We start from the raw sequence: 15,400 nt of genomic DNA, 5'->3' as shown, positions 1-15,400 counted from the left end.
GGTCCCGCCCTCTCGGCTGAATTCCTTTGTTTCACACGCTGCTCGAGACGGCGCGCGTTGCTTTATCAAAATTTTTTCTGGACCTGTGAGGAATATCCGAGTGGACACTATTCGAGAAATTAAGCTGGTTTTCTGTGAAAAGTTTAACGGCTGATGAGAGATTATGGGTGTTTCTGTCGGTGTAAGGACTTCCCACGGAGCGGGACGTCCTGCAGCGCTTCCAGGCGCTGTCGTCGGCCTGTTTCGAGCTGAAAACATCCTAATTAAGGCTTAATTCACCCAGGACATCGTGAGAGAACAGAGAAGATTCAGAAGAGGCCGGCATGAGGAATTTATGCGGACATTCCACTGTTTAAGGACAGTTTTTTAATGAAAGACGTACGCGCAAATTCGCCGAGTCGTTTCCGTGACGACTCGGCAAATCTGTGTGCGCCGCGACAGGAAAAACACCTCCGTGTTGAAAACCATTTGTAGAATTCAGGCGGCTTTTAATGGCTTTCAACAAGTGAGTAACTGAGAAATTCTTTAACAGCTTGGGCATGTTCCAACTTGCCTGTTAAGATTTCCAACGGAGGTGTTTTTCCTGCCGCGACCCCCTGCGGTCGGGTCCAGCCCGACATGCGACTCTGCCCGCACGTTCTTTCATTACAAAATGACCGTTAACAATGGAATGTCCGAATAAACTCCTCATGCCGACTTCTTCTGAAAGTTCTCTGTTCTCTGACGACTTACTGCGTCAACAGAGCCTGAAATGTGGAAGTTTTCAACTTGAAACGGTGAGACGCTGCCGCCTCGAAGCGCAGATCGCCGTCAGGCGCCGTGGACCGTCCTTAAAGCGACACTACCAGACCAAAATCTCTCATCAGCCGTTAAAATTTTTACCGAAAACCAGCTGAATTTATTGAATGGTGTCCACTCAGTTGTGCCTTACAGTTTTGAAAAATTTTTTATCAAACAAAGCAACAGTCTCTGAGCCATTCCTAAACAATGAAAAAAATCAACGAGCGGGTGGACGACTCCTCACTCAAAGACTGCCCACAGGCGAATGACGTAACCGACAGGCGTGAAAAAACTCTCGCATGCCCACGAGGGTTCAAGCATGTCTGATGTAATCACACGTGATTCAAATCCATATGGTTTTTGAAAAAAATAATAAGGTCGGATACTTTTCTAATAGACCTCGTATGTACAGAGCACATGACACTAAAATATTTGAAAAGACAACATTGTCTTAGAGTCGAAATATTGATATATATATATACACCATATATTTGTTATTATTGTTGTTTTGTTGGTGTGTTTGATTGTGTTCCAGTTTTGCTTGGATGTGTTTGTTGTTGTTTTACGTTGCAAATCCCGGACCAGATGTGGCTTAAGTGTCCTGGTGCTGCGCTGGCCGTCGACCATCTGTCCTCCGGTATGGTGTGTTCCTCAGATCTGAGCAGACACGGCCACAGTGAGATCAAAGTAACTGTGCGCACAATGTGAATATGAACTTTAAAACGTCCGTGTAAAATATCGCCTCATCACCTGTGATGATGTCCTCCAAGGCGCCGTCCTTCCCTTCCCGCACTTGAGGCTTCACCTGTCGCTTCTTCAGCTCTGCTATCAGGTCCATCTGGGGCATCTTAGGCGCCACTGGCGACTGGAAACCATTTTTTAAAAAACTCAATAAAATCCATTCAATATCAACGTCAATGCTCTTTTGATGTCGATATTTACCTTTTGCGTTCCCGCCCGTTTGGGAGATGGGGCTTCTTTTTCCTCTTTGGCCTCCATCTCCATTTTCTTCTTAAGCTCGTTTTCTTGTTGGGCGGTCTGTGCTCAGGGACAGAAGACTTAACGTGATGGGTCGCTCCTTAATGCACAAGTTGTGTGAATCCTGCACAGATTCTCACCTTATAGGCCTTTATGAAGCGTCCAAACATCGGGAAAAACATGGAAGGCTGCGTGGTTTTGGGATCCTCTCCAAAATACTCCACGACTGAGCCATACGCTTCCTGGAAGAAACACAACAACGATGAATGTGTATTGTAAGGGGTGTCGTGTAGGTGTGATGGGGATTGTGCACGTACCTGCGCTGTCTTTCCATCTTTGATTAAAGATTTCAGCTGATTGCTGTTGTTGCTGATGAACTCCTCCAGGACTTGGCTGTCCTTCTGCACTTGGAATTCCTTTTTGGTCATCTCCATTCCACGCTCCAGTGCACGGATGTCCTGGAGAACACTGTCCAAGGATACTGGTAAAGAAGCACAAAGGAGTTTGGCCTGATTCCTGATTTGAATAGCAGTACCGGGACAGCTTGAGTGTGTGTGCACGTACCAAGAGCTGCTTTGTCCACAAAATGTAGCTCAGTGTGGAAGTTTGCCAGATCTGGATATTTTTCCTGGATGATGTTGGTGATGAATTGAAGCAGCGTCTGTGAGCGGTCGGTGGATTTGGTCTCCAACAGCTGAAAAATAAAAATGTGATGAAATGGCTTCAAGGTACATTCACATTACTGAACTGATGGAAAAAATTTTTCCTGCATGTAACGTGAATGTATTTTTTTCCCAGAGGAGTGTGAATATGACCAGATCAGAATTTGATTTCTGCCAGACCCCATTCAAAACTCATTTCAAGATGTGATCACTGGGAAAACAGTCAGATCACAATTTATTTGGTTATTATTTTCTGTGTACACTTGATCCCATCAGGTCCCAGGAACCATTGGGTCCCATCAGAACCATCAGGGGAGGTGATGGTCTAGTGGTTAAGGTGTTGGGCTTGAGACCAGAAGATCCTGGGTTCAAATCCCCGCCTGACTGGAAAATCACTAAGGGCCTTTGGGCAAGGTCTTTAATCCCCTATTGCTCCCGGTGTGTCGTGAGCGCCTTGTATGGCAGCACCCTGACATCAGGGTGAATGTGAGGCATAATTGTAAAGCGCTTTGAGCGTCTGATGCAGATGGAAAAGCGCTATATAAATGCAGTCCATTTACCATTTATCAGAAGCTCAGAAAGACCCCACATAAAACATCACATACATACCTTAATGTAATAAATGTATAATGAATGATTGGAGGTTTGAAAAATTAACAACATACATACATTAATGTAATGTAGTAAATGTAATAAATATAGAATGCAAGGCTAGAGGTATGAAAAAAATTAACAACACGTGTGCCTCAATCCCAGTGCAGATCTGTGTTTGATTCGCTGTAGCAGCCCTGAACAATGTTGGGGTGTGCAAAATAAACATGGTTATTTATTAAATGGACACTGAATCACTTTCATTCAAGCTAAGCTGTTTTTATCAAGCAATATTCAAAGAAACAATGAGAAAAATGGTGGAGTTACAAAATCACACACCCACAGTGTCGACACAAAACCTGAAGTCTGAAAATGGGGTCAAAGGATGTGAACCATCCAGATGGAAAAATGTCCACCCATAATGTGAACATAACCTTTATTTATTTATTTATTTATTTATTTATTTATTTATGAAGCTGAAGTTTCAGTCTTGGTTTTGGAATTCCACAGGGTACCATCCTGGGGCCGATCCTTTGTTTCTATTCCACCTTTAGTCTATGTCATTTTGGGCTAAATTTCCACTGCTTTGATGATGGCGCATGATTCTACCTGTGGAACCAACCAATCCCTCCTTTTGTTAACAACCATTTGCCTTTTATCCTCCAGCAAGGACTGAAACGTATGGTGAATTCAAAGTTGATGGGCTTCATCTCTAGAACAACTTAACTGAGGATCTGAGGTTATGTCAAACTATTCATTCTCTTGAATGTAATTTAAAATGGTATCATTTTAGTTGTTTATATTCAATTAACTCTTATTTAATTTCTATGGTATATTTTATTACAGCCTGCAGAATGAAATATGCAATAGAAATAAAGTAGAGAGACTTTACTAATTTTATACAAGATTATGGTATTTTTATGATCTCTCTCTCTCTCTCTCTCTCTCTCTCCTCTCTCATCTCTCTCTCTCTCTCTCCTCTCTCTCTCTCTCTCTCTCCTCTCTCTCTCTCTCTCTCTCTCTCTATATATATATATATATATATATATATATATATATATATATATATATATATTATATATATATATATATATATATATATATATATATATATATATATATATATATATATATATATATATATATATAGTGCCAAGTCGCCAAGTGTTGGAGTTCACTCCGGTGAACGAGAGGGTCGCGTCCCTACACCTTCGGGTCGGGGACAGGTCTCTCACTGTTGTCTCGGCCTACGGGCCGAGCAGCAGTGCAGAGTACCCGACCTTCCTGGAGTCCCTGGGAGGGGTACTAGACAGCGCTCCGACTGGGGATTGCATTGTTCTCCTGGGGGATTTCAACACCCACGTGGGCGGCGACAGTGAGACCTGGAGGGGGGTGATCAGGAAGCACGGCCTCCCCGATCTGAACCCGAGTGGTGTTCAGTTGTTGGACTTCTGTACTAGTCATAGTTTGTCCATCACGAACACCATGTTCAAGCACAAGGGTGTCCACAAGTGCACGTGGCACCAGGACACCCTGAGCCGGAGGTCCATGATCGACTTTGTAGTCGTATCATCTGTCCTTCGGCCACGTGTCTCCGACACTCGGGTGAAGAGAGGGGCAGAGCTGTCGACTGATCACCACCTGGTGGTGAGTTGGATCCGCTGGGAGGGTAGGAAGCCGGTCAGACCTGGCAGGCCCAAACGTATCGTGAGGGTCTGCTGGGAATGAGTGGCGGAACCCTCTGTCAGCGAGGTCTTCAACTCCCACCTCTGGGAGAGCTTCTCCCAGATCCCGGGGGAGGTTGGAGACATGGAGTCCGAGTGGACCATGTTCTCCACCTCCATTGTCGATGCGGCTGCTCGTAGCTGTGGTCGCAAGGTCTCTGGTGCCTGTCGCGGCGGCAATCCCCGAACCCAGTGGTGGACACCGGAAGTAAGGGATGCCGTCAAGTTGTAGAAGGAGTCCTACTTATCTTTGTTGGTAGGTGGGACCCCAGAGGCAGCTGACAGGTACTGGCAGGCCAAGCGTGCCGCAGCCCGTGCAGTCGCAGAGGCAAAAACTCGGGTCTGGGAGGAGTTCGGGGAGGCTATGGAGGAGGACTATCGGTCGGCCTCGAAGAGATTCTGGCAAACCGTCCGACGCCTCAGGAAGCGGAAGCAGCTCTCCACCAGCACTGTTTACGGTGCGGGTGGGGAGCTGTTGACCCTGACTGGGGATGTTGTTGGGCGGTGGAAGGAGTACTTCGAGGATCTCCTCAATCCCATCGTCACGTCTTCCGAAGAGGAAGCAGAGACTGGGGACTCAGAGGCGGACTCATCTATTACCCAGGCCGAAGTCACCGAGAAAGCTCCTCAGTGGCAAGGCTCCTGGGTTGGATGAAATCCGTCCTGAGTACCTTAAGTCTCTGGATGTTGTGGGGCTGTCTTGGCTGACACGCCTCTGCAACATCGCATGGCGATAGGGGACAGTGCCTCTGGATTGGCAGACCGGGGTGGTGGTCCCTCTGTTTAAGAAGGGGGACCGGAAGGTGTGTTCCAACTATAGGGGGATCACACTCCTCAGCCTCCCCGGTAAGGTCTATTCCAGAGTACTGGAGAGGAGAATTTGACCGTTGGTCGAACCTCGGATTCAGGAGGAGCAGTGTGGTTTTCATCCTGGTCGCGGCATACTGAACCAGCTCTACACGCTCCATCGGGTGCTCGAGGGTTCATGGGAGTTCGCCCAACCAGTCCACATGTGTTTTGTGGATCTGGAGAAGGCGTTCGACCGTGTCCCTCGGGGCACCCTGTGGGGAGTGCTCCGGGAGTATGGAGTCCGGGGTCCTTTGCTAAGGGCTATCTGGTCCCTGTACGACCGCAGCAGGAGCTTGGTTCGCATTGCCGGTAGTAAGTCAAACCTGTTTCCAGTGCACGTTGGCCTCCGCCAGGGCTGCCCTTTGTCACCGGTTCTGTTCAATATTTTTATGGACAGAATTTCTAGGCGCAGCCAGGGTGTAGAGGGGGTCTGGTTTGGGAACCACAGAATCTCATCTCTGCTGTTTGCGGACGATGTGGTTCTGTTGGCTTCGTCAAATCAGGACCTTCAGCGTGCACTGGGGCGGTTTGCAGCCGAATGTGAAGCATCCGGGATGAAAATCAGCACCTCCAAATCCGAGGCCATGGTTCTCGACTGGAAAAAGCTGCTTTGCCCTCTTCAGGTCAGTGGAGTGTCCTTGCCTCAAGTGGAGGAGTTTAAGTATCTCGGGGTCTTGTTCACGAGTGAGGGACGGATGGAGCGTGAGATCGTTAGACGGATCGGTGCAGCATCTGCAGTGATGCGGTCGCTGTATCGGACCGTCATTGTGAAGAGAGAGTTGAGTAGGGGGGCAAAGCTCTCGATTTACCGATCGATCTACGTTCCGATCCTCACCTATGGTCATGAGATTTGGCTCATGACCGAAAGAACGAGATCGCAAGTACAAGCGGCCGAGATGAGTTTCCTCCACAGGGTGGCTGGGCGCTCCCTTAGAGATAGGGTGAGGAGCTCGGTCACTCGGGAGGAGCTCGGAGTCGAGCCGCTGCTCCTCCTAGTCGAAAGGAATCAGTTGAGGTGGCTCAGGCATCTTTTCCGGATGCCCCCTGGACGCCTTGCTGGAGAGGTGTTCTGGGCACGTCCCACTGGGAGGAGGCCCCGGGGACTACATCTCTCGGCTGTCTTGGGAACGCCTTGGGGTTCCCCTGGAGGAGCTGGGGGAGGTGTGTGTGGATCGGGAGGTCTGGGCGGCTTTTGGCGTCTCCGTTGTTTTGCACTCGGGGTTGCCACAGCAAATCTGTTACAAGTTGAATTGGCACAAGTTATAAATTGTCACACGAGATATTATATATATATATATAATATATATATATATATCACATATTAATATAATCATATTAGTATATATATATAATATACCTCTATATATACAATATACATATATATCTACTAATTACCTCATATACTATATATATATATATAATATTACATATACCTATCTATATTTTACATACATTTAATATATTATATATACATATATCTATATACATAAATACATACATACATATATAATATCTATTCATATATATCTATTATATATACCTATATATATCTATACACGCGTATCGGTCGGTATCTAGTCGGTCGTCGGTCGGTCCTTTGGTCGAACCAGGAAGACGTTGCATCGAATTTTGCTCTCTGTTGGAACTGTTTACACAGAGACTGCTACTGCTGCTTTGGACTTTGAACTAACAGTCTTTTTCAAGACTTTTTTACTTTTTTTACTTTTTCACCGTGCTCCAACGCCTAAAGAAGACCTCTAACGGTCGAAACGTCGCGACGGAGCACTTTCATCAGCTAACTTTCATTAGCGTTAGCAGGCTAACTAGCTTGCTAACGCTTTCGTTTTTATTTTATTTTTTAGCACTGTTGTCGTGCGTTACCTGTGCTGCTCCACAGCGTGTCTGGTGGATTTTTATTTTATTTTAGCACCGTTGTCGTGCGTTACCTGTGCTGTTCCATGGCCTGTCTGGTGGATTTTTATTTTATTTTTTAGCACTATTGCCGTGCGTTACCTGTGCTGCTCCACAGCGTGTCTGGTGGATTTTTATTTTATTTTATTTTTTTCTTTAGCACCGTTGTCGTGCGTTACCTGTGCTGTTCCATGGCCTGTCTGGTGGATTTTTATTTTATTTTTTAGCACTGTTGCCGTGTGTTACCTGTGCTGCTCCACAGCCTGTCTGGTGGATTTTTATTTTATTTTATTTTTTAGTACTCTTGCCCTGCGTTACCTGTGTTGCTTCATGGCCTGTCTGGTGGATTTTTCTTTTATTTTCTAGCACTGCTGCCGTGCGTTGCCTGTGCTGCTCCACGGCCTGTCTGGTGGATTTTTATTTTATTTTGTTTTTTGGCGCTGTTGCCGTGCGTTATCTGTGCTGCTTCATGGTCTGTCTGGTGCCTTGACTGAAGCGCTCCTTCTGCTGAATCACCTCTGGATTGTTTGCACATTATTCACTTTGCGTGTTTTTAGGAGTCCGCTAGGTTAGCGTAGCTACTAGCTCTTAGCCGATTTAGCATGGCGGCTTCTCCTGTCTCTCCCGTACTTTTCTGCTCTGGGTGTGAAATGTTTAGTTATTCCTCTGCCTCCTTTAGCAGTAACGGTACTTGTAATAAGTGTAGCTTATTCGTAGCTTTGGAGGCCAGGCTGGGCGAATTGGAGACTCGGCTCCGCACCGTGGAAAATTCTACAATTAGCCAGGCCCCTGTAGTCGGTGCGGACCACGGTTGCTTAGCCGCCGTTAGTTCCCCTCTGGCAGATCCCGAGCAGTTGGGAAAGCAGGCTGACTGGGTGACTGTGAGGAGGAAGCGTAGCCCTAAACAGAAGCCCCGTGTACACCGTCAACCCGTTCACATCTCTAACCGTTTTTCCCCACTCGACGATACACTCGCCGAGGATCAAACTCTGGTTATTGGCGACTCTGTTTTGAGAAATGTGAAGTTAGCGACACCAGCAACCATTGTCAATTGTCTTCCGGGGGCCAGAGCAGGCGACATTGAAGGAAATTTGAAATTGCTGGCTAAGGCTAAGCGTAAATTTGGTAAGATTGTAATTCACGTCGGCAGTAATGACACTCGGTTACGCCAATCGGAGGTCACTAAAATTAACATTAAATCGGTGTGTAACTTTGCAAAAACAGTGTCGGACTCTGTTGTTTTCTCTGGGCCCCTCCCCAATCGGACCGGGAGTGACATGTTTAGCCGCATGTTCTCCTTGAATTGCTGGCTGTCTGAGTGGTGTCCAAAAAATGAGGTGGGCTTCATAGATAATTGGCAAAGCTTCTGGGGAAAACCTGGTCTTGTTAGGAGAGACGGCATCCATCCCACTTTGGATGGAGCAGCTCTCATTTCTAGAAATCTGACCAATTTTCTTGGATCCTCCAAACTGTGACTGTCCAGCGTTGGGACCAGGAGGCAGAGCTGTGGTCTTATACACCTCTCTGCAGCTTCTCTCCCCCTGCCATCCCCTCATTACCCCATCCCCGTAGAGACGGTGTCTGCTCCCAGACCAGCAATAACCAGCAAAAATCTATTTAAGCATAAAAATTCAAAAAGAAAAAATAATATAGCACCTTCAACTGTACCACAGACTAAAACAGTTAAATGTGGTCTATTAAACATTAGGTCTCTCTCTTCTAAGTCCCTGTTGGTAAATGATATAATAATTGATCAACATATTGATTTATTCTGCCTAACAGAAACCTGGTTACAGCAGGATGAATATGTTAGTTTAAATGAGTCAACACCCCCGAGTCACACTAACTGTCAGAATGCTCGTAGCACGGGCCGAGGCGGAGGATTAGCAGCAATCTTCCATTCCAGCTTATTAATTAATCAAAAACCTAGACAGAGCTTTAATTCATTTGAAGGCTTGTCTCTTAGTCTTGTCCATCCAAATTGGAAGTCCCAAAAACCAGTTTTATTTGTTATTATCTATCATCCACCTGGTCGTTACTGTGAGTTTCTCTGTGAATTTTCAGACCTTTTTCAGAGGAAATGGCGTCTCACTAATTTAGAAGATCTTCACTTAGCCTGGAAAAAGAGTTTGTTGCTCTATAAAAAAGCCCTCCGTAAAGCTAGGACATCTTTTTACTCATCACTAATTGAAGAAAATAAGAACAACCCCAGGTTTCTTTTCAGCACTGTAGCCAGGCTGACAAAGAGTCAGAGCTCTATTGAGCTGAGTATTCCATTATCTTTAACTAGTAATGACTTCATGACTTTCTTTGCTAACAAAATTTTGACTATTAGAGAAAAAATTACTCATAACCATCCCAAAGATGTATCGTTATCTTTGGCTGCTCTCAGTGATGCCGGTATTTGGTTAGACTCTTTCTCTCCGATTGTTCTGTCTGAGTTATTTTCATTAGTTACTTCATCCAAACCATCAACATGTTTATTAGACCCCATTCCTGCCAGGCTGCTCAAGGAAGCCCTACCATTATTTAATACTTCAATCTTAAATATGATCAATCTATCTTTGTTAGTTGGCTATGTACCACAGGCTTTTAAGGTGGCAGTAATTAAACCATTACTTAAAAAGCCATCACTTGACCCAGCTATCTTAGCTAATTATAGGCCAATCTCCAACCTTCCGTTTCTCTCAAAGATTCTTGAGAGGGTAGTTGTAAAACAGCTAACTGATCATCTGCAGAGGAATGGTCTATTTGAAGAGTTTCAGTCAGGTTTTAGAATTCATCATAGTACAGAAACAGCATTAGTGAAGGTTACAAATGATCTTCTTATGGCTTCGGACAGTGGATTCATCTCTGTGCTTGTTCTGTTGGACCTCAGTGCTGCTTTTGATACTGTTGACCATAAAATTTTATTACAGAGATTAGAGCATGTCATAGGTATTAAAGGCACTGCGCTGCGGTGGTTTGAATCATATTTGTCTAATAGATTACAGTTTGTTCATGTAAATGGGGAATCTTCTTCACAGACTAAAGTTAATTATGGAGTTCCACAAGGTTCTGTACTAGGACCAATTTTATTCACTTTATACATGCTTCCCTTAGGCAGTATTATTAGACGGTATTGCTTAAGTTTTCATTGTTACGCAGATGATACCCAGCTTTATCTATCCATGAAGCCAGAGGACACACACCAATTAGCTAAACTGCAGGATTGTCTTACAGACATAAAGACATGGATGACCTCTAATTTCCTGCTTTTAAACTCAGATAAAACTGAAGTTATTGTACTTGGCCCCACAAATCTTAGAAACATGGTGTCTAACCAGATCCTTACTCTGGATGGCATTACCCTGACCTCTAGTAATACTGTGAGAAATCTTGGAGTCATTTTTGATCAGGATATGTCATTCAAGGCGCATATTAAACAAATATGTAGGACTGCCTTTTTGCATTTACGCAATATCTCTAAAATCAGAAAGGTCTTGTCTCAGAGTGATGCTGAAAAGCTAATTCATGCATTTATTTCCTCTAGGCTGGACTATTGTAATTCATTATTATCAGGTTGTCCTAAAAGTTCCCTAAAAAGCCTTCAGTTAATTCAAAATGCTGCAGCTAGAGTACTGACGGGGACTAGCAGGAGAGAGCATATCTCACCCGTGTTGGCCTCTCTTCATTGGCTTCCTGTTAATTCTAGAATAGAATTTAAAATTCTTCTTCTTACTTATAAGGTTTTGAATAATCAGGTCCCATCTTATCTTAGGGACCTCGTAGTACCATATTACCCCATTAGAGCGCTTCGCTCTCAGACTGCAGGCTTACTCGTAGTTCCTAGGGTTTGCAAGAGTAGAATGGGAGGCAGAGCCTTCAGCTTTCAGGCTCCTCTCCTGTGGAACCAGCTCCCAATTCAGATCAGGGAGACAGATACCCTCTCTACTTTTAAGATTAGGCTTAAAACTTTCCTTTTTGCTAAGGCTTATAGTTAGGGCTGGATCAGGTGACCCTGGACCATCCCTTGGTTATGCTGCTTTAGACGTAGACTGCTGGGGGGTTCCCATGATGCACTGTTTCTTTCTCTTTTTGCTTTGTATGCATCACTCTGCATTTAATCATTAGTGATCGATCTCTGCCCCCCTCCACAGCATGTCTTTTTCCTGGTTCTCTCCCTCAGCCCCAACCAGTCTCAGCAGAAGACTGCCCCTCCCTGAGCCTGGTTCTGCTGGAGGTTTCTTCCTGTTAAAGGGGAGTTTTTCCTTCCCACTGTAGCCAAGTGCTTGCTCACAGGGGGTCGTTTTGACCGTTGGGGTTTTTCATAATTATTGTATGGCCTTGCCTTACAATATAGAGCGCCTTGGGGCAACTGTCTGTTGTGATCTGGCGCTATATAAAAAAAAGTTGATTGATTGATTGATATATATATATATATATATATATATATATATATATATATATATATATATATATATATATATATATATATGAATGAATGAATGGATTTATTCGGCACACACACAAATCCGAAAGAACAGAAACATACCAATAATATGAATGTTATATAACAAGCCTGTGAGTCCGAAAGGGTGTGGGCAGAAGCAAAGCTTATCAACGCCCACCCCTGCTAGAATGAGTCCAACAATTATAACAGTCATAACAACATATACACAAATTCACAACACACTACATATCAACACAGACATACACTTCAATATTCAATTACATTTCAATTCATGTATAAGTATGTTATGTATAAAGTGCCAAATCACAGCAAATTTGGCCCAAGTCACTCCATATTAACCCTGCCGACCCCCAGAGCAAGCACTTGGCAACTGTGGTGAGGAAAAACTCCCTCTTAGGAAGAAACCTCAAGCAGACCAGGCTCTAGGGGGTGACTCTCTGCTTGGGCCGTGCATATATACCTGTATACGTACATACATACACACACATTATATACATATATACACTTATACACACACATATACACACTCACATATATACCTATATACATACCCACTAACACATAAATATACACTACATATATATACACATACATACATTTATACCTACACATACATATACATACCCCTACACATATACACATATATATACACGCACACATATACATACATACACACACACACACATGTATACATATATACACATACATACTACATATATGCATATACATATATACACACACATATACACGTACATATACATACATATTGACTGATTGATCATTTATTTTGAGTTTTACAAAATAAGCATTTCTTTGACATCTACATTTACCCACATTGGGTTGAAAAGAACAGGAGATACAAACATACACGCATACATACCCGCGCACTTAACCCGAAAAGGGGTGGGATGAAGACGAACTTATTTAATCCCACCCCCAAACACCCATACGTTATTACGACTACTGAGTGTGACCAATATTCCTTTTTTATTACTATGTAATTGATATCATATATTAGTGATGAGTATCTATAATAATAATAATGATGATAAAAACAATTCCCACCATAATAGACAGTAATAATGATTGATTAAATGAATGATTAATTGCTATTGATATTGCTGGTGTCATTCCTTAAGCCATTTTCATATGTCAATAAATTCCCCACATTTACTCAGAAAATGACTATTTAAAAGGACTATTCTTGTGTGTGTCGATGGTAATTCTGTCTCAATATATATATATATATATATATATATATATATATATATATATATATATATATATATATATATATATATATACACACACATCATACATGCGAACATACATACACAAAATACACACATACATCACCTATACACACATGTATACACATAATACATATACATATATACAATTATGCTACATTCATTTTATTTTATTAATTTAATTACCTTAACTTTTTTATTAATTTATCATTATCATTATTATTATTATATTTTCCTTTTTCTCCCCCCTTCCCCTCCTTCCCCATTTGTCATGTGTGTGGTGCATTAAAAGATGCAAAGTATTTTGTAAACCTGCTGCCAGAGAGGGGTCGCCCCCTGACAGAGGTCCACCCTTTGCTGAATGTCTTAGGCTCTGCATTAAAAGACAAGGTTTTGGAGTCTGCTGGCAGAAGGGGGAGACCTTTGAGCAACAGACCCCCACTTGCCGACCCTGATCTGGTGATAATGATGTAAGTGATGTAAGAGGGGGAAACAAGGAGGAAAGAAAAGGAAAAGTCTTTTTATGTATCAATAAACTTACATATGTACATATTTATATAAATGTAAACATAAATATACATATATGTATATATACATACATACACACCCACATATACATACATATTATACATACACATATATATACTCAACAAAAATACGAGGTCTGTCCGTAAAGTAACGGTCCTTTTTATTTTTTTCAGAAACTATATGGATTTCATTCATATGTTTTTACGTCAGACATGCTTGAACCCTCGTGCGCATGCGTGAGTTTTTCCACGCCTGTCGGTGACGTCATTCGCCTGTGAGCACTCCTTGTGGGAGGAGTCGTCCAGCCCCTCATCGGAATTCCTTTGTCTGAGAAGTTGCTGAGAGACTGACGCTTTGTTTGATCAAAATTTTTTCTAAACCTGTGAGACACATCGAAGTGGACATGGTTCGAAAAATTAAGCTGGTTTTCAGTGAAAATTTTAACAGCTGATGAGAGATTTTGAGGTGATTCTGTCGCTTTAAGGACTTCCCACGGTGCGAGACGTCGTGCAGCGCTCTCAGCCGCTGTCGTCAGCCTGTTCAAGCTGAAAACCTCCACATTTCAGGCTCTGTTGATCCAGGACGTCGTGAGAGAACAGAGAAGTTTCAGAAGAAGTCGGTTTCAGCATTTTATCTGGATATTCCACTGTTAAAGGAGATTTTTTTTAATGAAAGACATGCGGGCGGATTGCAGCGTCGGCTCGCAGCCGCCGCGACACTCCGTCACAGGAAAAACACCTCTGCTGGAAGCCTTGAGGACAAGTTGGAACATCTCCAGCTGATAAACAATTTCTCATATACTCACTCCACTGAAAGCCATCAAAAGCCAACTGGATTTTAACAAATGGTTAAACACGGAGGTGTTTTTCCTGTGCCGCCGCGCCGCGTCGGCTGCGTCCCGACGCGTGGACCCGTCCGCACGTCTTTCATTAAAAAAATCTCCTTTAACAGTGGAATATCCGGATAAAATGCTGAAACCGACTTCTTCTGAAACGTCTCTGTTCTCTCACGACATCCTGGATCAATAGAGCCTGAAATGTGGAGGTTTTAAGCTTGAAACAGGCTGATGACGCCGCCTGAGAGCGCTGCACGACGTCTCACACCGTGAAAAGTCCTTAAAGCGACAGAATCACCTCAAAATGTCTCATCAGCTGTTAAAATTTTCACTGAAAACAAGCTTAATTTTTCGAACCATGTCCACTTCGATGTGTCTCACAGGTTTAGAAAAAATTTTGATCAAACAAAGCGCCACTCTCTCAGCAACTTCTCAGACAAAGGAATTCCGACGAGGGGCTGGACGACTCCTCCCACAAGGAGTGCTCACAGGCGAATGACGTCACCGACAGGCGTGGAAAAACTCACGCATGCGCACGAGGGTTCAAGCATGTCTGACGTAAAAACATATGAATGAAATCCATATAGTTTTTGAAAAAAATAAAAAGGACCTATACTTTACGGACAGCCCTCGTATAAATGCAACACTTTTGGTTTTGCTCCCATTTTATATGAGATGAACTCAAAGATCTAAAACTTTTTCCACATACACAATATCACCATTTCCCTCAAATATTGTTCACAAACCAGTCTAAATCTGTGATAGTGAGCACTTCTCCTTTGCTGAGATAATCCATCCCACCTCACAGGTGTGCCATATCAAGATGCTGATTAGACACC

The 15,400-nt window shown here is 43.4% G+C and overlaps 1 protein-coding gene across 1 annotated transcript in view; it reads right to left on the bottom strand.

The window, feature by feature from the left end:
- Positions 1-1,291: 1,291 nt before the first annotated feature.
- Positions 1,292-15,400, bottom strand: part of fmnl1a (formin-like 1a) — a 57,538-nt gene continuing 43,429 nt past the window's right edge. Inside the window, exons 20-25 of the mRNA XM_034190640.1 lie at positions 2,323-2,452; positions 2,076-2,239; positions 1,899-2,000; positions 1,723-1,818; positions 1,531-1,645; positions 1,292-1,437 (exon numbers count right to left, since the gene is read on the bottom strand). Coding sequence (XP_034046531.1) covers positions 1,373-1,437; positions 1,531-1,645; positions 1,723-1,818; positions 1,899-2,000; positions 2,076-2,239; positions 2,323-2,452 — 672 coding nt within the window. The 3' untranslated portion in view covers positions 1,292-1,372. The remainder of the gene's footprint in view (positions 1,438-1,530; positions 1,646-1,722; positions 1,819-1,898; positions 2,001-2,075; positions 2,240-2,322; positions 2,453-15,400) is intronic.

Source organism: Thalassophryne amazonica, chromosome 16 (assembly GCF_902500255.1).
Source record: "Thalassophryne amazonica chromosome 16, fThaAma1.1, whole genome shotgun sequence".
NCBI classification, from domain to species: Eukaryota; Metazoa; Chordata; class Actinopteri; order Batrachoidiformes; family Batrachoididae; genus Thalassophryne; species Thalassophryne amazonica.
This window is presented reverse-complemented; position numbering and strand designations above follow the sequence as displayed.